At 43.9% G+C, this 27500-nt stretch overlaps 2 protein-coding genes across 6 annotated transcripts in view; one reads left to right on the top strand and one right to left on the bottom strand.

Moving 5' to 3' along the window:
• Positions 1-4900: 4900 nt before the first annotated feature.
• On the top strand, positions 4901-12361 carry LOC121699936 (lipopolysaccharide-induced tumor necrosis factor-alpha factor homolog). 2 transcript variants are annotated; one of them, XM_042082512.1, is made up of 6 exons: positions 4901-5051; positions 9991-10080; positions 10162-10194; positions 10293-10394; positions 11098-11245; positions 11539-12361. In XM_042082512.1, the coding sequence occupies exons 1-6, from the start codon at positions 4901-4903 to the stop codon at positions 11645-11647; spliced, it is 633 nt and encodes a 210-aa protein (XP_041938446.1). In that variant the 3' UTR covers positions 11648-12361. The 2 variants fall into 2 exon arrangements, 1 of the variants encoding a protein (XP_041938446.1); XR_006027079.1 differs by lacking the exon at positions 4901-5051 and adding an exon at positions 6513-6535 and having other exon boundaries at positions 11539-12359.
• A 43-nt stretch (positions 12362-12404) lies between these two features.
• The window catches only part of mrtfba (myocardin related transcription factor Ba), a 41381-nt gene continuing 26285 nt past the window's right edge, over positions 12405-27500 (bottom strand). For 3 of the 4 annotated variants that reach the window (XM_042082508.1, XM_042082509.1, XM_042082510.1), the window contains 7 exons: positions 26128-26317; positions 24801-25685; positions 23802-23930; positions 21941-22096; positions 21103-21237; positions 19927-19987; positions 12405-17778 (listed from right to left, as the gene is read on the bottom strand). In XM_042082508.1, the coding sequence (XP_041938442.1) occupies positions 17243-17778; positions 19927-19987; positions 21103-21237; positions 21941-22096; positions 23802-23930; positions 24801-25685; positions 26128-26317 (2092 nt within the window). In that variant the 3' untranslated portion in view covers positions 12405-17242. The remainder of the gene's footprint in view (positions 17779-19926; positions 19988-21102; positions 21238-21940; positions 22097-23801; positions 23931-24800; positions 25686-26127; positions 26318-27500) is intronic. The other variant, XM_042082511.1, reaches the window with a different exon arrangement.

Below are 27500 nucleotides of genomic sequence, written 5' to 3'. Positions count from 1 at the left end.
ATCACGCTATTTTAACGTGATTAATATTGTTTCGAGAGGGTCAGGCCCATCTTTTTTCTGACGCACCTCACGTTACCCCATGCATTAAACCAAATGTCACTGCTTGAATAAATGAAACACATAGCCTACTGAACATGGGCATCGTCATAGTTCACGATGACAATGAAAACGTTTAGCCTACTTGGTTTCTGACAGAAATTACTTTTTGTGCCAACATATTGTAGAAACACAACCACGGCCTTTATTAGGTGAACGGAGGTGTAAATCATCTCCTTTACTTTATTTTGTTATTATAAAGTCTACGATTCACTTTAACGTTTTGCCGTCGATTTACAAATATGCAATTTACCTTCGTTAGGCTATCAGTGATACTTTTTGCTTCGAATCGCAATTGAGTGCGCATTTAATGTAACATGCCACATGATTTCCAAGAGGCCTTTAGACAGGCTCATTTCTGACTTCACTAGACTATTGCATTTGTTTATGTTGTAAGACGTGAAGAAATGACATCGGCATCGGCAATAGCCAGGCTATATAGAAATACTTTGAAATTCCCTTTGAGTCGGATCTGCTCCACCTTTCCACCAAGTTTTGCAGAAATTGTGCCCGTGTTTTTTTTGCGATATTGTTGACAGAAACTATTTGTGTGGTGCAACCTGTTAAATATTAATAAACTCCAACGTGCCAATTTAGGTTGAAACTAAACTATGGCACTTACGTTCAGCTTATAAATGTACAAATGTAATGAATTGTAATGTAGTATAACTTGTGCAATGGGCTGGTGCAGTGGCTGCAGGACTAAAGCGAGCGAGAGATGCAAGAGTGGAGAACAGCTCATGCGCTTGCTAGAGATTACATTTTTGTTAAAGGGCCAGTACAAATGACCTCGAGGGCCGCCAATTGAAGAACCCTGAGGTAGGCTATCTATTTAGTAGTCATAGTGTTTTATAGGAAATAGGATATGTCTGCAATTAGGATCATCACAGCATCTCATCGCCTCAACCCCTTATTCATCCGTACACCTGAGCCTCTCCTTGCATGGGGCTGTGCTCAGAACACTCCTGAGGCCTAATTTAAAGTGTCCTCCAATTTTTGTTGTGATTTAGGATTTAAAAAAAAAAAAACATCTTACAATCATTATTTTAACACATTTATTTTTATGTTATAGCATGTCCACTGTGGTGGACGAATAGACCGTTTTTTTATGGAAAGGTTAACACAATTAATAAATAAAAAAATTAACATATCACTCTTGTAGTATCAGACTAAGGGTAAACCAAACCAAATCTAGGAAATGGTATTCGTTATTCTAGATGGTTTTATTTCTCTTTCTGGATTGTTTCATTTTCATTCATATTCTTTTTTTCTAATAATAATATTAGTGATAATTTAATACACTGCATATATCTATATTATTTTTTACTGCTCTGATAATGTTACTGCTATACACTGCACATATCTGTACATGTTGTTCATGCATTGTTCATACTGCATATCCTATTCTGCTCTTAAGGCTACTGCTAATACACTGCACATATAGTTCATTTATATTACTGGAAACCATTCAGTATTCTTCTCTACACTGCACTATATATCTTATACTGTTTATGCACCACCTGCCTAAACTGTGTATATCATATCACATTGCACTTTTCTGCTTTTTTACACTTCTGGTTAGACGCAAACTACATTTTGTTGTCTCTATACTTCTCTTGTCTTCTGTAAATTTTTTCTGGATTGTTTGTTTCATTTTCATGTTTTACTTTCATCTGCGATAATCTTTTTTTTTGGTCCTCCTCTTCTTCCCCATGTTATTGAGGGACAAGATCACAGTCCTCATCTTTCTCTCTCTTTTTCGCTCTCTCTCTGTCTTTCTCTCTCTCTCTTTCTCTGATGGTTGGAAGGGGTTGGGATTGGGTGTGAACAGCCTTTTTCAAGTTCCGCCACAGATTTTCTAGGATTGAGGTCTGGGCTTTGACTCGGCCACTCCAGAACATTCACCTTGCTGTCTTTAAACCATTTCTGTGTAGTTTTTGCTGTAGGCTTCGACTCATTGTCTTGCTGGAAAGTAAATCTTCTCCCAAGTCATATTCTCTTGCAGACTGAATCAGATTGTCCTCCAGGATTTCCATATATTTTTTGCTGAATTCATTTTACATTTACCTTACAAGCCTTCCAGGGCCTACTGTCGAGAAGTATCCCCACAGCATGATGCTACCACCACCATTCTTCAAATTAGGGATGGTGCGTTTTTGGTGATGTGCTGTGCTCCAAACATAGCATCTAGTCTGATGGCCAAAAAGCTCAATTTGGTCTCAGACTATAGAACCTTATTCCATTTGACCTTGGAGTCTCCCACATGTCTTTGGGCGAACTTTAGTCGAGCTTTGCCACTCACCTATAGAGCTTTGACTGGCGAAGAACTCGGCAGATGCTTAGCTTCTCCCATCTCAGCTGCTGAAGCTTTTAACGTCTTCAGAGTTGTTATAGGTGCCTTGGTGGCCTCCCCCACCATTATTTTTATTGAGCGGTCACTCAGTTTGTGGTGATGGCCTGCTCTAGGCAGATTTGCACATTTGCCATATTCCTTACATTCCTTAATGATGGATTTTACTGAACTCCAGAGGATGTTCAGTGACTTTTTTTTTGTATCCATCCCCTCACTTACGCTTTTAATCTTTTCTCTGAGCTGTTTGGAGTGTTCTTTTGTCTTCATGGTGGAATTATAGCCAGGAACACTGACTGACTAGTGACTGGACCTTCCAGATGCAGGTGTCTTTATATCTCTATATTATACACATGCACTCAGGCGATCCCCGTTTCAATAATTGTGAGACAGTTAGCACCAATTGACCGAACCGCTGTTGATTTATGTCAGTTACTTTATAGGGGATGAATATTTATGCAATCGTTTATTTTGCATTATATAATATAAATCAATTAACATTACTTTGTAGAAATTTGCTTTCACTTTGACATTAAAGAGAAGGGATTTTTGCAATTTATTGTAAAAAAGGCCAAATTAAATGGACAAAGATTCCACTAATTAAAGCAATAAAAGAGGAAATATTGAAGGGGTTGAATAATTTTTCAAGCCACTGTATCATTGGAAAGCCCAGGATGTCCTCTTTAAAAGACGGTAGATAGCTGAAAAGAGTAAAGGGGTATGCATAAATGTCCACTACAGAGGACACAAGACTATGGGTTGGTTTTCAGGAGGCTAGAGCCCCATTTTCATCTGACCCTGGGATATCGTTTGTCACAAGTACAAAAATATAACAGCTCATTGAAGACACATATCAATGACAATAAACGCTTTGATTTACTTCTTTTTCTTTAAAAATTACTGTAGGCTACTGGACAGTGACATGGCAAAATACAGGCAACAACTACAAATGAGTTATGGGTTGTAGCCTACTAAATATTTGTTGCTATAATATGAACACTCATTATTTGTTATTGTTGATATTTAATAATGTTATACATTATTATATGATATATTATAATATTTAATAATGTAATTTTATAACTATTATGTTTAATGTAGGCTTTTCAACTTGCTCTGTTTCAACCCTCTCTGGTTTAGATGCTGTTCAGTGCCTATGAAGCACAATTGCTACCAAAAATTCTGTGATAAACTTTGCCTTGGTTACTGTTTTGTGAAACGATATATGACATAAACGGTACCAAAACAGTACGTCACAATGAAGGAACAGGGTTTGTATCTTTATCTTTTTTCTTTACTTTCATTATTGTTATTTGATATTGTTATTGATATTATTGTAAGTACTATATTGCTTATGTAGGCTTATCAACTAAAAACTGTTAATTTGAACTTTTGTTATGTTCATATTCTGTAAGTCGCTTTTGACAAAAAAAATGTCTGCTAAATACAATAACCATGGCAATAACATGCTCTCATCAAACAACATGCAAATCGCCACACTTTTATGGAGTCATAAATGATGGAGTGGAACATCTACCAGGTTTTAGAGAAGAAAAATAACATACAGACTGATCAAGATGGGAACAATAGCACACAATGAAGGATTTTGATACAAGACTATGTGCCAATAGCTCTTTTTTGGCAACCTGCAACAATAACACTAGACAATGCACCTTTGTCTTGTTTGGTATGGCACTAGGCATAACATGCAAATGTTTTATTGATTTGCTTATGTACAGTATTTGGACTTAGAGAGTAGCCTACAGTACGACCGTCAAATAGGACAAACAAACCAGTTGCAATTTGCTGTGACCCACTCAGAGCGCTCACACTCTCTCCTCTGCTTCTTTTCTTCAGTTTTTGGACTTTAATACAGAGGAAGCCTAATTCGCAGAGCTGTGCCGTACCAGAAACTCAGAAAACTCAGAAGGTAATGTTATGTACAATAGAAGTCTTAGAAACGCTGAAGAAAACAAGTTGAGTGTAGACAGACATGTTTCTGTTCATTTCACTGTATATTTCATATTCCTCTCCATTGCTGGTTATCTTTAGAATTATCTTGGCTCATCTTGTTTGGTCTAACATTAGGCCTAGTTGATTAGTTGCCTAACTCTCTTTTGTTTTTGGAGAGTCTCATGAAACCTCAGTTATAATATGCAGTGTTCACACAACAGGATATTATAACAGTGTTTTAATTACTAAAACAGGAGAGAGCATATTTTGTCAAATGGTTAGATGTGTGTAAGCAAACCGATGTCACATATATGTGTGGAAAGCATTTTGACTGTGGAGTTTATACATTGTCCTCGATTCCACCACAAGCAAGCGCCATTGAAGTTGCCTACTGTGTTCCTCCTCCCCACCACCACCAACATCACCACCGTGACTTCCTCTATCCTGGTATGAGCTGTGTTGCTCTCTCACCTGTCCTCCATCACCGTCGTCACCTGCAGCATGTCCGGAGAGGAGCTGGAGAGGGACCAGTCTTCTAAGGCCCTGTGGCTGATGGCCTTTAGGAAGCAGCAGCTGCAGCACCGCCGTGGCCTGCTGGTCAAAGCCCGGGAGTTCAGCTCTGCACCCCCAGAGGAAAGCATCAACACCGGGGGTCAGCAGCACCCACATCAGATATCCATGGCCACCAGCTTTCTCGCCTGATGAGACAGTCCAGTGGAAAATGAGAAATATTTCACTGACCCTTCACAAACATACAGGATTAAGTTTAGACAGCAAAAGGGCTGAATTAGTGCTGCAACAATTCATTGGTTATATTGATCAAATATTTTCTGGTTTACATCTGAATACAGTATCTTTCAGGCTTGTGCGAAATTCAGAATTTTAGAATTGGACTCCATTCAATTCATGAATTGGAATTTGAATTGAATTGGCTCTGGCCCACAGGAAGTTGAATTTGAATTGGAATTGGAATGACAGGAAGTGGAATTAAATTCATGGCAATTCAAAGCAATTCCTCAAGTCACACAACAGAAAGAATGTGTTGAATCTCACATACATTCAGTGTTGGGAAGGTTACTTTGGAAATGTAATGGTTACTGTTATAAGTTGTAAGTTGTGTGTTTGATGCAATCATATCTGACATATACTGTGAAGCTTCATTGTTAAACACTACCTTTATGTATATGAATTATGTATATGAATTTCTTCGAATTTCATTGAATTTCAATTCTACTTCCTTTAATTCAAATTTGAATTGTAACTAGAAATGTAATGCCAGAGGAATTACAATAGTGGATGGAAAGCTGCTGGCTTAATGTTGGTAGGGAGATTCCTGAAGAAAAAAAAACATTGAATCACTTAATCTTTGAGTTCATACAAACCCTCGTACCAAAAAACCTTGTGTGTCAAGGCGTTTTTGAGATATAACACTCAAGGTGTTTTTCAACATCAATCAACATCAAGTCACTTCATCTTAGAGTCCATACAAACACTCATACCAAATTTCAGGCATGTATGTCAAGACATTTTTGAGATATCGTGCTCAGAGTATTAATTGACTTGACCTTTGACCTTTGACCTCCAACATCAACTGACATCTTTGAGTCCATACAAACACTTGTACCAAATTTGAAGCATATGCGTCAAGCCGTTCTGGAGATATAATGCGCAAAGAATTAGATATGGCTGTGACTTATTTTGACAGACGGGAAACACTTTTGATTTTGACCTAAAGTGTGTTGAAACATGATACCGAGTGTGAACGTATGTCTCATAGCTCACCTCGGCTTGTCCCCTGCACTCAGAAATCTGGCGCTAGTTAGCCAATGCTACCAACACAGTGTTTCGTTGTGGTGCCTCGGGCATCGGCCTAGCCATGCAAATAAATCACTGTTTTACACCATTTACGAGGCTCAAAGTAGCTCCATACTTCATTGGTAGACTTCCGAAGGCCTTGACATTTAAAACGTAAAAATGAATGGATTCCAGTTGCTGCTACTGGAAGCAACTGAATTCATGCATTTCCACAGAATTATTTTTGGAATCTTATTCCTTATCATACCTGTTCGTTCGTACTCGTCGCTCGACTTATCGTGACTAAATTCAAGATGGCGTCGAACGGTAAAATTCCTTAAGGTACTGTCTGTATAAATCGTCTTGTAAATAAACTACCAGTGCTTTTTCAAAGTTCTCCATGTCTCGTTTTAAATGTCAAGGCCCTCGGAAGTCTACCAATGAAGTATGGAGCTACTTTGAGCCTCGTAAATGGTGTAAAACAGTGATTTATTTGCATGGCTAGGCCGATGCCCGAGGCACCACAACGAAACACTGTGTTGGTAGCATTGGCTAACTTGCGCCAGATTTCTGAGTGCAGGGGACAAGCCCAGACAGTACCTTAAGGAATTTTTTCCGTAAAAATGAATGGATCCCAGTTGCTGGTACTGGAAGCAACTGAATCCATGCATTTCCACAGAATTATTTTTGGAATCTTATCCCTTATCATACCTGTTCGTTCGTACTCGTCGCTCGACTTATCGTGACTAAATTCAAGATGGCGTTGAACGGTAAAATTCCTTAAGGTACTGTCTGTATAAATCGTCTTGTAAATAAACTACCAGTGCTTTTTCAAAGTTCTCCATGTCTCGTTTTAAATGTCAAGGCCCTCGGAAGTCTACCAATAAAGTATGGAGCTACTTTGAGCTTCGTAAATGGTGTAAAACAGTGATTTATTTGCATGGCTAGGCCGATGCCCGAGGCACCACAACGAAACACTGTGTTGGTAGTATTGGCTAACTAGCGCCAGATTTCTGAGTGCAGGGGACAAGCCGAGGTGAGCTATGAGACATACGTTCACACTCGGTATCATGTTTCAACACACTTTTGGTCAATATCACACCGGAATTCTCCTTTAAGGGCAATTCCATGCAAAGGTCATCCTTACCATGGAAAAAAAAGTTGTGCATACACAAATAGAACTGTTCTTCATTTAGGTCTATATTTTATTGTTTGTAACTGATCTGATTGAATTTGATGGAGAATGACACTCTTTTCACATCATAAATATGGTGTGCAACCATACCAGAAACAACATTTTTCACATGGTAATATTATACATATTTAAAAAGTGGATAAATGGACCCAAGGTTCAAACAAATTGTGTAATTTGACAAATTCCACATTGACAAGGGAATGGTAGAGCAATGTCTATGCTCAGCTTGCCTTTAAGAGCGCAACTCCTTACTTGTAAGGCTTTTGTTTTTAAGTCAGCAAGTTCCATGGCCATGTCACATCCATAAGTTTTATAGGAAAAGTTTATGCTACACATACAGTGTTGATGCGACAATGTCCATAGTGTCTGTGCAAAGCTGATTTATATCAATGTAAAGTGTGATGACCAGATTGTGCCCCTTTCTTACTTTTAAAACCTTTAATGATGCGTTATGGATGTGACGTTATGGATGTTACATTATGTAAATTAACAAGACTGGAGACTTTATTATACCTCAAAGCCGATAAAACGTCTGTTCTGGTGGCATGTCAGTTTCAATGCATTTCACCTTAGTGTTTACAATTGACATTTCAAAGATTATTAGGTTGATCAAAACCACAGGGAGGCCTCGCCTAAGCATTAGCAAAACAAACATAATATTAAAATACCTCCAGTGATTAGCCTAGCCATAGCCTATTTTCAAGTGGCCTAATAAAAATCTGAAAATCTGAGCGATTATCTTCCCGTAACTGTCATACTGTTGTTGTACAGTAACTAGATTATCGTGTTAGCTGGTGAAGATGGCTGACTTTGCAGCTGGAGTTAACATAGCAACCTCCTTCTGTTGCAGATCTGTTCAGCCTGCCGTTCATGTCTGCTTAACACAGTTTCATTTTAAATGACGCGATATGCCAGCATTTGAAGTGTCAGGTCCTCTGTAGCTAATACCCACAGAGTAACATGAGTAACGGCAGCAATAAACTAGATGTACCGCATAGCGGTACAAAATATGACCTGTGTGTCTGTGTGTGTGTGCATGTGCGTATGCGTGCCTGTGTTTGTGTGTGTGTGCATGTGTTTGCATGCGCACATGCATATGCGTGCCTGTGTGTGTGTGTTTATGTGTCTGCATTCATGTGTGTGTGTGTGTCCTTGCCTGTCTGTATGTGTTTATGAGTGTGTGTGCTTGCCTGTCTGTATGTGTGCACGTGCGCGTGCATGTACTTTATGTGTGCAAATCACAAATGAGTGGGTATGGGTTAGGTTAATGCGGGCTCTTGAGACTAACATACCATAAATATTTTGTCATCTTGGGTGCAATGGTTCAGGTAGGGCTAGTTATTTATAGCCTGTTTCATATCAAAATTCACTACTTAATTATATGTTTTATGTAGTTTGTCGAGGACTGGTTTAGACACGTCACATCCATAACGTGAAACCGTCACATCCATAACGCCAGTTTTTCCTACATAATGCATTACGAAAATGACCCATATTTTCAAAAACACACTTTTTGTGTTTATTCAAGTCTCCTTCATGCTACATATATCATAGTTTCGGCAGTTTCCTTCAAAATTCACAGAGTTTGTAGAAAACCTGTAATCTCTCACAAAAGTGTGTCCATTTCATGTCACATCCATAACGCTGATAAAATGGCTTGTATTCTTAGGATGAAATTGATTATATGCAATTTGAGGATTTCTCAGTATTCAGAGGACAGAGGTTACATTAAAATGTATGCAAAATAATTCACTAATACTAATTTTGCCCCCACTTTAAGGCATTTTGTTTACCAATATGAGTCCAATTGTCACATCCATAACGCTGGAACTGCCCTTAAACAGGATGTGTCGTTTTAGGGAGCGCCAGATTGTATGCATTAGACGCTGAGACAGTTCACAGGTGACACCTGTGCCAGTGTTCTGATTAGCCTGGGAACTTCTCTGGGAGCTTAACGAGCGCAGCTGGCTTTAGGCCATTATGACATCACAGCCATACAAGTCTATGGGGGAAAAATGAGCTTGTTGACATTTTTAACCCCCTATTTCTCAAAAAGTATAAACTTTTAAGAAATACCTCTCTTGTCCAACTCCAGACCTACTGTACACAACGGTTATTTCAACATGTCTGTACGTTAAGCGGTTAGTCGCATTCATTTTTGAAAAGGTAAAAAGAAAAAAAGGTTATAATAATAAGAAGAAGAAGCCAGGAGATTTCAAGATAGTGGATTCCATCCACTATAATTCTAGATCCTGTTTTGACCCCAATTCAAATTCATGAATTGAATTGGAATTTAGGAGTCATTCTCAATTCAATTCTGAATTTTGAACAAGCCTGTTATCTTTGGTATTTGACAAAACAAGGGATTTGAGGACATCTTGGGAAATGTTTTTGTTTTGTTTTGTTTTTACCATTTCAGATTGTTTAGAAACTAAACAAGTGATTATTTGAAAATAATCTTTAGTTGCAGACCATTTTATATGAAACTGTAATGCAGTAACTAGAGCCTGTTACAATTGACATGAGTGGATAATCAAATGGATTTGAGATTAACACCATGTAGGAGAAAATTAATTAAAATGTGAAATCTGTGCACCACCAGAACTGGACACCATCGAAGCAGAACTTAAAGAAATAACAAGACGACAGACAGAAGTGCTCAAAAGTGGAAAACTTCAAAAGGACCCTCATGGTAAAACATGTTCTAAATGTACTTTGCCCTCATGTATCTTCCCATTACCCTACATATTAATAACAGCTGTCTCGTTCTCAGATGTACGACTGTTTGGAGAGACGATTTTCCCAGGTAGGACAATTTAAAGGCAAATATAGCTAAGGCACAATATTACTTCATTCTGGAGTCATGCTTGATTCAGAACAGTTTTCTTTGACAACCATTTCCAGAGCCAGACTATCATGTACTAGAGGAACCATCACTAGAGGAACCATCACCAGAGGCAAACGACAATATGACGGAACCTGAGGAAACTGAGCCACCAGAAAGCAGTAAGGAAAATTAATCCCTCTGCCTGGTGATTGGTGGGTAAAAGTGACCTCCCAACACTATCAGAAGGCTTTTTTCCGCAGTATAATTCACACAGTGAACTGCTGGTCGGAATGTTATTATCTGTCATTTTCAGTTGTGGAATATAGGTATTTGCCAGGTCAGAAAGGATTTTTTTTTCACTTAAGGAAACATTCGATTGAACTTGTGATTGAGTCTTTTGCAGATTATCATCTTCTAGCAAAGAATGTGGTCATAATGAAAACTTCACCCATTAAAGGATCAGTTCTTGTATGCCCACCTAAGATGCCTTTTCAACATTTCACTGATGAGAGAGGCCTAATAGATGGCTTTGGAAAGGAAAAACAACTGTAATGCACTGCTAAATAATATCAAAGCTGTAAACTGGCTCATATCATAACTATGGTATAAATATGGTTGGAACATATCAGTGTATTCTAAATTGTTTTTGTTAAAAAAAAAAACGGAAATGAGCAATTTAATTCTACAAATTGTCTTTGGTAGAAATATTTTACGACTAAAGTAAGTCAAACTACTAACTAAAGTAAGTCATACTAAGTCGTTTAAAGTAAGCTCACTTTGCTTGATGGTGAAGAGTTGTTTGGACCAAATGCACATTGCTGAGGTGCAGAAGGCTGATCTAGGTTTTAACTGATGCTTACTGCTCTTTTGTCTGTTGTGGAGTCGTCCAGCCAGTGGTGTCTCAGGACAAACTTCTCTGGGATCCTGACTGGGTCACATGCTCCACTTGCTCAAGAGTCGTTCGCACAGTCGTCAAGCACAAAGTGACTAGCACCTCCTGGATTCTGTGTTTCACACTTTCTTCCATTGGGTACGTACATTACGTAGAGGGTGATAGAGGACTGTGATCATTCTGTGGCTATCATGACCAAGACCACAGTAGCAACCATTTCTAGAGCAAGTGGTTTAATTTGCCACAGAGATCTGCATTGAGAAAAATGTTATAGTTTAGGACAGACTTAATCCCTGTACGGGAATCTGACCCCATAGCGTCACAGATCCCTGCACACGTAACCTCAAAGCCCACGCCAGCTGCATTTAAAGTAGGCTTCATTTTTGTTTGGGCTGATGAGATCTAAAAGGCTTGCTTTATTTTCTCGACAGGTGTGTGCTTGGGTGCTGCTTCATCCCATTCTGTGCAAAACGATGGAAGGACATCAGCCATTACTGTCCCAACTGTAACGCAAAGATTCATGACGTACTCAGATTTTGAGATGGGCTCTGGGACAAAGCTCGGCAGAGAGGTGGCGATCAAGGCGATTTGATGGCTGTTGGCGATGGGAGGCGATCCAGTGGTCTCTGGAAGTTTTCCTGAAACAAACTGATCGGGTGACCTAAGGACAGTGAATGCAAATGGCCAGTGCCTGTGATAACTCCACCTTTGAGGACCTAGATAATAGGCTTCTTTGGAACACAGCAATAACCAGAATGCTCACGTGTACATGTGATTTATGAAGGATGATGTGTTTTTATGACTGGCAATTTCCTGTTGAGTCTATTACCTTAGTTTCAATCCGATGAGAGTATGCCATTCAGTTGAACACTCTGGAATAACCCGTCCTTGACATGTGCACAACATTGAAACAAATACAAATGCTTAAAAATAAAATTGCTTGCATCAATGAGCAAAGATTAGTCATTAATAACCTCCCCACTGTAAACTTCAGTATCGCTTGGAACAGAAACCTTTAAGTAAACATTTACTATTACTTGGAATAATTGTGAAATAACAAAAATGTACATTCTTTTGAATGAATGACCCTTTCTGATGTGATTTTAATGTTCACAGGCTTTTGAACCGTAACGTTTTTGACGTATTGCCAGTACTTTTTAAGTTTGGGCACACATTTGTTCATTAGAAAACCATGTATTTTGAAATGAATGGATCTTTGACCTCACAGTTCTCTTTCTTTCTCAGACACATTTCACATTCATCTACAATTTTGGAAATAAAAACATTCCCTCAAACATCACGTTCACAGTACATCAAATTTTATTGACACATAACAGCATATATAGATCATTTTTTTTGTTTCATTTTGTTTTTCTTTCCATCCCTTAGAACTATTTACACAGAAGAGCTCATGGATGCGTAAACATGTATAAAAATATGCATTACAGTACATCCATTAAAATATATACACAATGTGCAAAACGTATGGCATACAGATGATCCAGCCTCTCTCAGAGAGGAGAGATGATACAGAGCTGGCCTGGGTCTGCCCTCTCTCTCTCTCTCTCTCTCTCTCTCTCTTTCTCCCTCTCTATACTTCCTCATTCCTTTTCTCCACCTCTGCTATAGAAACACACATTACAGACCGACTACAGGAGGCTAGAAGAGGACTGAAAGCAGGACAGAGATGGCAGAAAATAAAAAAAAAACATCCATAACAACAAAACCATAACAGTATTTATAATAATACAAAACAATGCGAAAATGAGGGGTAGGGGTGGGGGGGATTGCTGTGACTCCTAGTGGTCCAAGCAGAAGGGAGAAGAGAGGCTGGACACAGACAAGACGAGTGGAGTCCCTTGTCATCGTTTAACCGAACAAAAGAAGATTTGGTAATTTGTTTGTGTGGCTCTGATAGGAGACGAAGGCAGTGTAATGATATGAAGCCTTGGTAACAGTGTGGCAGGGCCACACGGTGGAAAGACTTATTGCTTTGCTCGCCTCGTCCAGACTGTCCCTTCCACTTGGTGACGCTTTCCTTTCGTGCATTTCGGACCAGCTTGTAGCCAAACCAAGATATGAAATATTTTCATAAAAAAGGATAAACATCATCCATGAACAATACCATAAAACCATTTATTATGATATTTTTCTTTCTTTCAAAAAACAGCTTTTTTTTTTTTATAAACAATGATTTAAAAAAGTTTATCACTGACCATCCCCAGATATTTCCCAATATTTCTCTTTGGCAACTATGGCTCTATTTTTGTTTCTGTTTTTATTTACCTTGTAGCAATACAAATAACAAACATGCATGGCAATCCCCCAACCTGCACTATGGCAGGGCAATGTGGCGTGTCATCTGGGAAGGCCTCTAGGTATGATCTTTCATGATATCAGACCCGTCGATAGGGCCTTTTTATCTAGATATGAGCTATAGGCTCTTGACATGCAACAAGCATGTATTTGGCATCATACCAACTTTTGAGCCCAGGTTTCCAGGGCGTGACTTTGTCAATGTGTTGGGTAAACAACAGTACAGAGCCTTCGACACAAGCCGAACATGACTGGACAAACAGAACTACTGTGATGACCGCAAGCTTCAGCGAAAAACAGACCAAAGCACAATCCACACGCTCAAACACAGACATGCACACATATACACACACACACACACACACACACACACACACACACACACACACACACACACACACACACACACACACACACACACACACACGCACACACACACACACATACACACACACACCGCACCTCTTCCAAAACATAGACAGAAAGACAAGACCTTGACAAAGAAACAACATCAATACTAAAGGTGCTTGTTTCTTTTCATGATTGCTGCAGCAAAAAAGTGCTCGTAGTCTGCGTGATGATCCAATCGAAGCCTTGCCAGGACTGAGTCTGACTGCCAGAAAGCGGCAGGAGTAGAAGTAGAACTCTCAGGTGACTGTATCAAGTATTGCTTCTGAATGGAGGTGAGGTAAGCGCAATTGTCGGGATGTCTATAGGAGTTAGTAATGCCTAGGGGCGGGTAAAGGTTGCTTGCATGCTCTCATGCACGAGTATAGACTGTTCACAATCAGTGTCGAAGCGCTTTTAATTAGTCATTGACCGTTACGATGACTGCTTAAACCTCTATCTGAACAGAGGAAAGGAGATCTTAGGATCTTAGTCAGCATTTTAACCCCCCCCCCCAAGAAAACTTTTTGCATACTATTACTTCTAATGAAAGTACTGATTGAAAATGTTCAGATCAGTACAAAGATGACGTTTGCTGTATGGGTGAATGTGATGCATTCTTACTCAGGACCAGTGACTGGGTCCCCAATCATCTCGATTTCAATACAACCACCTTAGAGGTTGCCAAGGCAGTTATTAGTTAACCTACATTATCAATAAATTACTATTAAAGACAGCATCTTTAGAATGTTTGCCAGGTCCAATTATGGCCTACTGTTTGGACACTTGTCCTAGGTGACACAAAGGCCTTCAGTTCTACATGGAGTTGCCATTTACAGTAGCTGAAAGGACTCTCGGGCAAATTCTTTCCAGTCAATTAGCACATCATCTTCTTTAAGTAAAAATAGTCGACTATGATGAAAGTGGTGGGGGGAATGAGCTGGAGAAAACTTGGGTAAATGCAATACAAAGTTAACGCACACACACCAACACACATACCCATGTGAAAAAGTTGCATCCATGCACACACCCACCAGAACAAGCAGGTATAATGGATTTGACTATAGGCAGACGGGGATTATCTCCATTTCCACGATATTCCCCTTCTGCCTATAGTCAAATCCATTGTACCTGCTTGTCCTGGTGGCTGTGTCTGTGCATGGATGCAACTTTTTGTTTTGGGTTTGTGTGTTGGTCTATGTGCGCAACTTTGCATTGCTATTAATGCAGTTGAGAGGTCACATGACCCCCCCGAGACGGAGCGGCGCTTCCTATCAGAAAAACTCATGGAGCTGCCAAAGGTGACCAGCACTATCTCCGTCATCATGACAGCATTAGACGTGACCAACAGCATGTAGAAGGGAAAGTAAGTGTCAGCAAGCCAATGTAGAGTTTGAAAACATCAATTCTATAAAGCTCAAATGTCCAGTCAGATACTGTATAGGAAGATTTAAGACCAGATTTTGTCTCGGGCTTACATGATTGACTGTGAATTTAAAGTCTAAATACCAAACATGGTAGTGCACTATAAATGCCATGGCAGCCCATTGACTGCAATTTCTTGCTATTCGGAGGCACATCTCTTACAGACAAAGACGGATTTGTCCTCTAGAGACTATGATTGGTCCAGACAACACACACAAACACACACACACACACATTAAAGCAAATTCGTCCTCCAAGAAGCCTGGCTGTATTTACATTACAGTTCTCTAATTGCCATTGTTCTACAGCAGCTGAAACAGTCTGTCTGGTTAAGTCAGTTAAAGTCCAAAAACAAACCAAACGAAGGACAAACTAAACAGATAGATGGTTCATGCCCCGTGTGTTCTAGCCAGCTCAGTGAAGGATCAGTGGTTGAGGTATGCAGTGGCCCATGATCTGCCTCACCTTCAGTGCAACCCTGGACTACACACTATAACGCAGGTGAAATGAGTGTGCGGACTGCCCACACACACACACACACACACTCAAAAGAACAACAACTACTACGAGGAAGCATGACGTGTGCAAGTGAGGGCTTTTTTTTCTAGTGATGAAGGGGTGTAGTGGTGGTGGTTGCCATGAAACCGTCCCTCTTGGTCGGCACTTGCTCTGCACACGGCTACAGCAAAAGGCGAATGAGCTCGGAAATCTGTCCATCCACTCAGATGCATGTTAAACAAAAACAAAAGAAATGGAAATGAAAAACAAATGTCTCCTTGGTCAAGTAACAGGAGACACTGCGATGTATGGAAAACTGTTGGGAGCAGTGGAGAATGTGTGTGGGTGAAACTGTGGTTAGTTTCACGTGCCAACGTACTGCGTCCTTGATTTAGTTCTGTGGTTTAGTTCGGTGGAGACCTTCAAATACCACAGCTGAAGTGAATAGCAGACACAGTTCCTGTATCCTTCTTCACAACTGAGATGATGATAGAGTCCATCTTAGCTGAGAATCAGTCTTATGGCACAGACAGTCCAGACCACCCCGTAGGACAGTCCATCACTAGAGGGGGTGTTCAGCTTTGCATGTTGGCAAGCATTTTTCCTTTTTGTTTTTTTATCCCTCAATGTGTTCATCGTAAACAACCCAAAATGGGTTTGTATTTTTGCTGCAAATCTAGCACTTTCTTTTCTTTACAGCTACACGGCTGTCTCTCACTGTTGAGACATAGTCTAGAACATTCATCTGAAAACAGTCAAACCTCTGTTGTTTCTCTCCTGAAACCACACTTGGTCGTTCATCTCCATCTGAAACACACCACTCAACGGATGCATCAGGCATGATGATGATGATGTTTAGAGATTGCAACATCTTAACTCAGAGACTAAAGTACTCGTAGGTCTGGGGTTTGCCTGCTCTGTGCCACACAAGGGTGGCATTCAGCCCACTGTGTCTGAAGGAAATGAGAAGCTCTCCCTTGTCAGCTTGTCCGAGAATGAATGAATTATTAAGTGTTGTCAGACTGCAAGGTGATCGGCGAGATTTGAGAGCACTCCTGCCCCACCGAGTGACACTGGGTGAACACAGGCCGAACAGAGAGAGGCAATTCAGAGGTGGTGACATACCCTCAGGCTCTGGATGTGTGTAGGGGAGTGAGCAGTGTTTGTGTGTGTGTTTGTATGTGTGTGTGTGTGTGTGTGTGTGTGTGTGTGTGTGTGTGTGTGTGTGTGTGTAAAGGGTGGCGGGGGCAAGCAGGCAAAACATGTGGGTGGGTCTCTTGCAGTATGAAGACTGGCATGGCCACTTGGGAGACGCACACACTCACACTTCATCCGCAGCACAGCTGAGCTGAACTCAACCCAACTCACCCAACGACCCTCTCCAGTACAAATCCAGCACCTTCTTCAGGGCTAAAGTGAATGTAGCTGAGGAAGAGAGAGCAGTAAGAAAAGAGAGATGGACAGAGATGGAGAGGGGGTGGGTGGGTGTGTGGGGGTGGGCTGGAGCCCTCAGTCCCAGGGCATCTGCAGATCGTGCGTGTCCAGGAAGTCTGCGGCCATGCCCAGTGGGTTGAGCGTGCCCATGGGCCCGGGCATGGTCAGGTCCAGCCACTCCATGCTGTCCAGGCTGGCCTCCTGCAGGCTGAAGGACGAGGACGAGCTGGAGGGGCCCGGTCCGCAGCCGCTCTCGCTGAAACCCAGGTCCGATGTGTCCATGGGTGAGTGCGACGCCACCGTCGTCCCCGGCGACACGTGGTGGTGGTGGTGGTGCTGCGCGTCGCCCATCAGCTGCGCATGCAGGTCCTCCAGCAGCCGCGGCTCGGCGTCGTGCAACGCCCCGTCCAGCAGCGCCTCCAGCTGGTTGTCGGAGGCCAGCGCCGCCAGGCTGGGCATCGGGTCGCCGCACAGGACCTGCGGCGGCGGCGCCAACTGCACGTGGGCGGGCGGCCGCGAGAGCGCCGTGTTGACGGGCAGCGTGGTGACACTGGCGGTGACGGGCATCAGCTTCGGCACCGAGGGCTCGTGGGGACTGAAGGGCGTAATCTCTGGAAGGGTGGACAGGAAAACGAGACCTCAATTTCACTGGCATTACTAGAGCTGGGTTTTTAATTTACATTTTGACCATTTGAATAAAAAATCCTGACTGAAAACATCCGAAATGTACGTTTAATCTTCCAATGCAGATAACAATCCGGTTTACTACAGGGGGGTCCCCTTATTCTCGATTTGCATAGATGTAATTAATAAACATGGACACATTTATTTGCATTTTGGCATTTGCATTTCTACCAGTGTGTTCCTGTAAACAATGACAACATTATGTTTTGATCTCATAGCTGATAATAACTCTTCCCTTGATTAGGAGAATGCAGAGTCCTGCAACGGGTCGGGTATCCGCTGGTACCTGACGGGTACCCGCAGAAAAGTTGCTAAAACGGGTAAATTATGACGTCCCTAAAATGTACGGGCGGGTATGCGGGCGGATACGATGAGAACCAAAACAGTATAGCCTAGAAATAAAACATCATTGAAAAATATGTGAAATATTTGTATATCTAAATTACCATTACCACATCGCAAATATGTGTTTTAGTCAACGATACGACACTTGACCCTTCACATACTGCGACTTTTGAATTATTTGTTTGATGCATCTATGTGTGAAAACATTAAACAATATAACCGTCTCGTAGTTGGAGCACAAGAGAGTAGGCTACAATGGATGAAGTCAAGGTAAAGTTGGCTAGTGGCAGGCTCAGGTTGTTTTTTTCTTGTTCTCTTTGTTTCATTAACAGGTCCATTTTCTGTAGAATAATGTTCTGATGCAGCAAGGTTTGGGCTATGTGTCATTGTTGTAAGGTTTATCCCTGATGCAAAATGTAAAAAAAAAAAAAAAGGTCGCCCTTTACGTGCTTCAATTGTGCGAGAAAGAAAAATAAAGCACATTCATTTGAATGATTTTAGCTTGTGTGCGATTTATCGCGGACACGGGTCGGGTAATGGGCAAAATATTAACGGGTCCGGGCGGGTGCGGATTTAATTTTAATATCACCACAGGTGACGGGTCGGATCTGGTGCTGAACTTCTCGGGTGCGGGCGGGGGCGGGTCAAAATGGACCCGTGCAGGAGAATGTCCAATGTTTTAATTGACATAACACAGTAGATGAAAATGTATGGAGAAGCACATTCTCTTTAACCGAATGTTCATGAATGCGCATAGAGCAACGTGTTTCTCAAAGTGTGGTCTGCAAGCTATCCCAAGTGGTCCGCGAGCAGACGTGGTAAAAAAATAATATAGATGAGTTGTTTGCAATGTTGAACAACCTTGTATGTAAATCCAAACAGTTCTGCAACACTGCCTATATAAGCTATGCCAGTTTAAATCATATGAATCCTCTGACACAATAAGCAAGATGCAAAGACAATATGCAAGGTGGTTCAATGAGTAGGGCTATTGTGTAATATACTGTTGTAGGTCTACTCTTTTTTTTGTTTAGTTAGGTGGTCTGTGAGTTTTTTTTATTGAAAACTGGCATAGAATATGCGACTGAGCTGAATGGAAATCCAGCTTATGAAAAAGATCAGGATGAACACAGCTACTGTGTCATATAATATCCTCACAGGAATGTGAGTTGTGCCCTCCAAGAAACAAGGGGGTTAAGACGAAAAGGCATGTGCATCATACTAAGGTCTGGAATCTCTCACTCTCTCTAAAACCTTAACTGTGTTCTCATTTGCAGACTATTGTCTAGGCAGCCAGAGAAACAGTGCTGGACTGGGAGGTGATGAAGTCAAGCTGCTTGTAGATTGTGGGTTGGCATCCAGAGGAGCAGTGTCTGCACTCATTACATCCCTTTGAGCGCTGATCTCTAATCAGTCCTGCCAGAGGGGGCCGGTCATCTTTGGTCCTGCCCTCAGGCTCTTGACTGATTCCGGACTCTCTTCACTCCTCATGGCTCCCCAGGGAGGAGCAGGAGAGTGCTGACAGCTGACTGTCTAACCAGATGTGGGGTCTGTCTGCCTGCCTGTCTGCCTGCCTGTCTGTCTGTCTGTCTGCCTGTCTGTCTGCCTGTCTGTCTGCCTGTCTGCCTGTCTGTCTGCCTGTCTGTCTGCCTGTCTGTCTGCCTGTCTGTCTGCCTGTCTGTCTGCCTGTCAGAGATCATGATGCAATCCTATCTCGCGCAGGCTCTTACCTCCGCTCTCGATCAGGATGTCAAACAGGTCGTCCATTTGCTGACTGGTTGCCGTGGGAACCTGGGGCACAAGAATAGCATGGCTAAGTGCGACGGGTCTTGAGTGAAGGAGCGAGCTGTTGTCTGTGAGAGACGCACTGCCGTCTGGAGTACTTCAGGGCACTCAGCAGATTTATTGTTTAACAAAATTGAAACACACTCAGCCTGTGAGCGTGTGTTTATCAAAAGGACAAAAAGAAAAGACTAAACATACTCAAAATATGCTGTTATAATTCATCTTGGGGGAAATGATGGATGCGTGCTGCTTTCAAGTATCAATAGATAGTATCAATAAATAGATAGATAGATATCCTTTAAATGTATTAGTCCACATTAAACCTGGCACCATTTGAACATCAGAGGGTGTCACTACTTTATGACTCCTCATGGTGGTGCTAATCTCACTAACACAGCAGTTTCCGAGGATCCGAGTTACCATGAGCTATACTGAGCACATTCACTTCAGATGAGTAAAATGGAAGCTGTGCTGTCACCAAGAGGAAGTTGAACTGTCACCAAGTAAATAGTCCAGATGGTCTCTACATACTGTATGAAGCTGTGGTTTTGGAAAAAAGAAAGAACTGCCTTTGGATATGCCCTTTGAGATATTTCTGCATACTCTGCATGATAATGTTTACTTTAAAGTGCTGAGCTGTTTCACGGTTGAAGTCATCGCTATTTCAATTAAATACTGTCACACAAGAAGACAAGAAGTGCATTCCTACTCTTCATCTGGACTGTGGTCATAACATCTACATCTTATAACTTAATCTCTGTTATATATTGTTCTTAAAGTATATGATTTTATTCTTGTTTGTCAAGCAATTCTATTATGTTTACATTCTGGTTGTATAAGCTACTGGATGCCTAAAATTTCCCTTGGGATGATTAAAGTATGTATGTGTGTGTGTGTGTGTGTGTGTGTGTGTGTGTGTGTGTGTGTGTGTGTGTGTGTGTGTGTGTGTGTGTGTGTATCAATCTATCAATCTATCTATCTATCTATCTATCTATCTATCTATGAGGAAAGTGTTGTGTCTTGGTTTCCTTACACCTTTGCCATGCACACACTGCTGGTGGTTACTTGTGTTGGTGTCGCTGCATCAGTGTGTGTGTGTGTGAGAGCGCTGGTGTGTGTACCTGTGCGAGAGCAGCGTTCTGCATGCTGCGACTCTGTTTGACTGCGTCCTCATAGGCTGGCGGCTCTTTGCTCTTGGGGATGCTGGCGAAGGTGGTGGGCTGCAGGATGAAGGTGGGCTGGGACTGGACTGGGGACTGGACACAGACAGAAGGCATTATAGTACAGCACAACGCAGTGCAACAACACACACACACACACACACACACACACACACACACACACACACAGAACACAGCGCTTAAGGCATTATAGCACAGCACAACGCAGTGCAACAACACACCGCACACACACACACACACACACACACACACACACACACACACACACAACACAATGATTAGGGAATTATAGCACAGCACAACGCAGTGCAACACACCACACACACACACAACACAGCGCTTAAGGCATTATAGCACAGCACAACGCAGTGCAACAACATACCACACACACACACACACACACACACACACACACAGCACAATGCAGTGCAACAACACACCACACACACAGCGCTTAAGGCATTATAGCACAGCACAACGCAGTGCAACAACACACCACACACACACACACACACACACACACACACACACACACACACAACACACAGCGCTTAAGGCATTATAGCACAGCACAACACAGTGCAACAACACACCACACACACACACACACACAACACAGCGCTTAAGCACAACACAACATACCATACAACAGGCCGCATTCCAGCAACACTACACCATACAATCTATATGGCCTACTGCAGATAAAACTATAGAGTTGAATTCAAATTATTGAAAAGTATTATGAATACAGACGGAGACATTATAATGGTGGTGGTACCTTGCTCAGAGGGCCATTGGAGACGTGTCCAGGAGAGCCCCGGGGAGAGAGCCTGTTGTCTGGGGAGGTGCTCAGGAAACACTGGGGCCCCTCTGGGCCTACCCGGCTCTCAGTGAGGCAGTGCTGGAAGCCAGAAGTGGTGCACACAGGCAGTGTCTGTATGGCAGAACATGCAGGGGATCATGAGCACTTCACCAAATGTCCTGTGTAACATCACACAATCTCACCTTAACCCAAACCTAGACCTGACACGGATGAGCCGCCCCCCCAATACAATACCCTTAAAGGGAAAACATCCCACAAAGGAGTCTCAACCAAAAGTGGTGTAAAGCAACTCAAAGCATTCCAACATGGACCAAAACCAGTACCTCACCCCCTCCCACCCCAGCATCCCCGTCTAATCCTGTACCGCATGAGTCAGCCTTTTCCCAAACCACCAGGGAGCCTCCTTAACGAGCAGTGCTGCTCAGGTTAATCCTGTAAGTCACTCCATCTACCTCTTGCCTGTGTGTGTGTGTGTGCGTGTGTGTGTGTGTGGTGTGTGTGTGTGTGTGTGTGTGTGTGTGTGTGTGGCCAAGTGTGTGTGTGTGGGCAAGTGTGCGTGTGTTTGTGTGTGGGCAAGTGTGCAGTGTGTGTGTGTGTGTGTGTGTGTGTGTGTGTGTGTGTGTAAGTGTGAATGTGTGTGTGTGTGTGTGTGGCCAAGTGTGTGTGTGTGGGCAAGTGTGCGTGTGTTTGTGTGTGGGCAAGTGTGCAGTGTGTGTGTGTGTGTGTGTGTGTGTGTGTGTGTGTGTGTGTGTAAGTGTGAATGTGAGTATGGTCCAGGTCAGGTGAGGCCGTGTTGGGTAGCGTTGGCTGACTGGCTAGCTGGCGAGGCTCCAGAGCTTGGGGCTGCCTTCTTTCGGCGAGAGTGCTATCGCTCTCATCACTCCCTCCCCCTTCCCCCGAGCTTGGGTTCCCGTGGGCCTGCAGCCAGCTCCCTCCCTCGGCCAGGCGCCAAGCTCCTCGGGCCCGCCACCGCACCAGACCAGACACCTGGATCCTCCTCAGCCCTCCTCCTCTCACCTGCCCTGCGAGAGACGGACGCCCCACCTGCCTGCTAGCCTGGAGCTGTGGCGCTCTAGTGTGGCTGACACATGGCGCCAGGGACAAAGCTACAATTACACAAGAACGACGCTTCTGAAGCCGGTGGCAGCCTCCATCGGAGGTATGCTTTTCAACAGGTCAATGACTGGCCAATGTGTCCAATGACACAAATGAGGCCCATAGGCTGTTAATCCAATTGAATGTATTGTTTTGTATCTGAGGGAAAGTAATGGCACTGAGGTGAGACTAGAGCACTTCCACGATGGATGGCCTCAAATGACCACACACCCGACAAGTCAATCCCCGAGTCACCTGATAAGGCTCTCGCAGGCCTGGCTTTGATCGGCCTCCCAGACAATGATCTACGCTTGTTACTCAGATTCCTCGAGGACACCCGATATCCAGCCTTCTTCAATCACTCCTGCTCGTGTGTGGACGAGTGATCGAGTGAGTGTATGTGTGTGTATATGGAAAAACATGTCATGGGCTTATCTCGCTGAAAAATATGAGCTGGACAGACTTCTGACGGCATTGTGTAGCTCTGACCTTCAGATTTGAAACAAGGCAGGACAGATTTATCGGGTCTCCCAATAAAGTTGAAAAAAAAATAAAAAATTAAAATAAACATCTGACTAAAGAAGTGAAGCAGAGCAGGATTTATGTTCCCTTCACAACAACAACCAAAAGAAAGAGACAAGTCTGAGAAACATATTTATGTGGCCAGAGTGATTGATTGAAGTTGTTGGATCGATGGCGAGCGTTGAGGGAACAGACTGACCTGTACTAAGTGGTTGTGGTTGGAGAGCTGCTGGGCGGAGGGGCTCTCTGGTTTAGGGGGCTGAAGCTGGGCCACGGGGGTCTGGATCAGGCCGGGGGTCTGGGGGGACACCGTCGCCTGGAGGATGGGCTGGCGGAGGGAGGGAGGGTGATGCATTAACACAGCAACTGATTGATGTGGGAAATTAAATCTCTTCTGACAGTGCTTTCATGCTCCATATCGTAGTTGCCTTTGAAGTGGCTCAACTCCAAACAGACATGTACTTCAAATGATTCTTAAAGGGCACAGTGGCTTAATTGAAAATTGCAATGGCATTGGAGTCTTTCTGAGTCTCTTCACAGGAAACCAATTCATCCACAGTAGACTTGACCACTTACAGTAAAACACTGTATGTACTAATAGCACACCTACTTAAGTCCAAAGAAACTAATGAGACTGTTCATCCATTAGGAATAAAAAATTGGCCAACAAGCTCATGTCTCATCGACCCAATCCATTCTAAGCCATTTAGGAGTTCAACAGCTTCCTCAGGGAACACCAACACTTCCTCCCATTTGTAGCAGCTTGACACAGACACACCCTATCCTAATATTCCCCAGCCAAACGGCTAGGTGTGCCAGAGCAGGACTGGAACAGCTACAGGAAATGTCTCCGTCCTCTAGGAAAGGGCTGGGACTCCACACACACAGCGGCCATTTTGTGCTGTCGTCATCCTGCGCTGAGGTCATTGTTTGAAATAGAGGGCCTGGATTTACAGTAAGTGACAGGCAAAGTACAAAGTCTAACTGAAGTCTAGCTGATTTAATAACCTGGCAAAATCTATTTGTACATTTAATACCATGAGTCAGACCCTAAGCACAAACATCGGTGGGTCAGTTCACTGCTCCAACACGCCTCAGGATTGCTGTAGTTCATGCATGGGAAATGTCATTTTGAATCTAGTCCATAAATCTACTGTGTTGGCTGTGGGCTGTGAGAGATCGAGTAATGTGGGGGTACCTGTAGTTTGACACTGGTGACGGTGGGCAGCTGGATGGTGCCTGTGTTGTTGGGCAGCGAGACGGGCAGCACGATGGGCGTGCCGGCGTGCTGGGCGGCGATGAGGGCGGCCTGCGGCTGGGTCAGCACCTGTTGCATGCCCTGGTGGCTGATGAGGAACTGGGGCAGCTGCTGAGGCTGGGGCTGGGGCGGAGGCGCTGCGGAGATGCTGTTCACCTGGGTGGCGTGCGCCTCCTCCAGCTTGACCAGGCACGGGGAGCCCTGTCCCCCCAGCGAGCAGTTGGCCGGTGCGCGGTGCTCAGTCTTTACCGGGGACACGGCGGCGAACAGGGGCGCGGGACCGCCGCGGGGGCCGCTCTCTGAGGAGGAGGCGCTCAGGACGAGAGGAGGAGGCGGCAGGGGAGGCGGGGCCGGCGGAGGAGGCTCCGATTGGCTGGGGCTGACGCCGCTCCTCTTCTCCACCTCCAGCTGCATCTTGAGCGCCTCCACCAGCCGCTGCTCGTGCTCCAGCTTGCGCAGGAGCTCCTCGATCTGCCGCTCCTTCTCGTGCAGCTGCCGGTCGCGCTCCTCCGGCGCCCGCGCCGGCCCGTTGACCGTCCACGTCTGGCCGTCCGGGCCCGCCGCGGGGTCGTCCTTGGTGGGGTCGGTGGGCATGGGGGAGACGGGGGGCGTGGAGGCCATGCTCTCCGTAGGGGGATGCTGGCCCGGAGACAGAGAGGCCGTGGAGACCTCCATTGGCGTGCTGCTGGCGAGGGCGGCAGCAGGGCTGGCGGGAGTCGGCGGCGCGGGGCTGTCCTGGTAGGGCTTGAGCCGCTCGATGAGGTCCGTCTTGGTGCCAGAGACGGGCAGGCCACGCAGCTTCAGCTCCATCTTCAGCTCGGCCACCTGACAAAAACGACAACAACCCTGTTACGCTCTGTTACGCTCAGCTGAAAATAGGGACCGAGACATGGCCTCTGCCAGAGGTTTGCTGAAATCTACAAGCTGTGTTGTCTTTTGAAAGGACTAGACAGAGAACAAAAACAAAACCAAAGAAGGTGGAACACATGAAGCGTGACCTCAAAAGACACACACAAGTTCCAGTATGGAAGTGTATAAAATAACTGCACACTTCTGACCTCAGAGGCTTCAGATGCAGGGTAGGAAATTAACTTTTCAAAATGTGAACATCTACCAGCCACTGACAGAAAATTGGTTCAAATTCATCATCATTATCTTGTTTCTAAAAATCAGATGGCTACTCTCATTGGTTACCAGCATTTGGCTGCTGCTAACTTCCAGATGCAATGTGCACACTAAATGTGCGCCGCAACTAAGCGCTGCTCACCTTCATCTCTTCCAGGTTGGCAGGTAGCGTGCCCACCTTGCGGTTGCTGGGGTTGTGGTTGGGTTTGGCAGGGGCTGCCGTGGGCGCGGCAGGGGCAGCCGTGGGCAGTGACACCACGATGGAGGCGGGCAGACTGCTGGTGCTGTTCAGAGCCACCGCCGCACCTCCAGTCTGACCCTCCACTACCGGCCTGTAGACGGACAAACGGACAGACAGAGAGAGAGAGAGAGAGAGAGAGAGAGATGGAGGGAAACATTTAGAGAAAGAAAAGTGGAAAGAAATAGATGGAATGAAATGGGTAGAGAAAGAAAAGCAGGGGAGAGAGAGAGAGAGAGAGAGAGAGAGAGAGAGAGAGAGAGAGGGAGAGAGAAAGAAAGAGAGGAAAGTCATGGAGAGATATGAGGAGGTAGAGTAAAGACGAGGGAGCAAAGAAGGAAATGGATGGAAAGAGAGATAGAACAAGGAGACAGATTGAGAGAGGAGAGGTTGGGGGGTAGAGTGAAATGCAGAGAGAGGGCAGGAGGAAGGAAGGAGAGATGAAGAAAAAGGCATTAAGGGAAGGAAGGAGTGATGGAGAGAAAGAGAGAGAGGAGGAGAGGGGGGGGTTATTATTAAGCACCGGAGGAAACAACTCTTCCGCTCACTGTTCTGTTCTGCCTCTCTCCCTCCCTCCCTCCCTCCCTCTCTCTCCCTCCCTCCCTCCCTCCCTCCCTCTCTTTGTCCCTCTCTCATTCAATAAACAAACGCTTAAACGCTCAAACAATGCTCAGGCAGAACCAGAACTGGAGTCCAAATAAATCCACCACATGTGCCGCCTGCGTACAACCAGCGGAACAGGAAGCTGGACCCTCCCCCGCATCCGTCAATTAATTGATATTGCCGAACCGGACTTGTTATTGGAAACTCGGTAATTGTCCCGTGGGCAATTGGAAAAAACAACATTAGTGTTTCAAGCCATTTTGCGGCTTGATAAACATTCATAACCTTTATACATCTGGTGACAAACGTGGGCCAAAATGGTAAGCCACCAGCAAGCCATTAGATATGCTGTGGGTGCCTTCTCCTCAGCCTGAGGTCAGATGCGACTCCAAGCAGACCGATCCCAACTGAGGAACGGGGCCAGACCTTAGACATCAGCATATCAATTATGCACAGTCTCCTTGTGGGCCTGTGCTTAGTCATCAGCTCCTATGGATGTGGTTTCTGCTGTTCTATACTGTATTTAAGGGCCTAGTGCACTCTGGCAGTCGTCCCCGTTCAGATGGATTGCATGTGGTCAAACAGGGGACATATCTTTGCAAGAGCATCATTCCTGCTCTACGTATTATTCATACATACTTACAGAAAGCTTACATTTTTTGGGTCTATGAATC

The sequence above is a fragment of the Alosa sapidissima genome, chromosome 24, assembly GCF_018492685.1.
Source record: "Alosa sapidissima isolate fAloSap1 chromosome 24, fAloSap1.pri, whole genome shotgun sequence".
Taxonomy (NCBI): domain Eukaryota; kingdom Metazoa; phylum Chordata; class Actinopteri; order Clupeiformes; family Clupeidae; genus Alosa; species Alosa sapidissima.
Note: the sequence above shows the minus strand (reverse complement) of the source record. Positions and strands in the feature narration are given on the sequence as shown.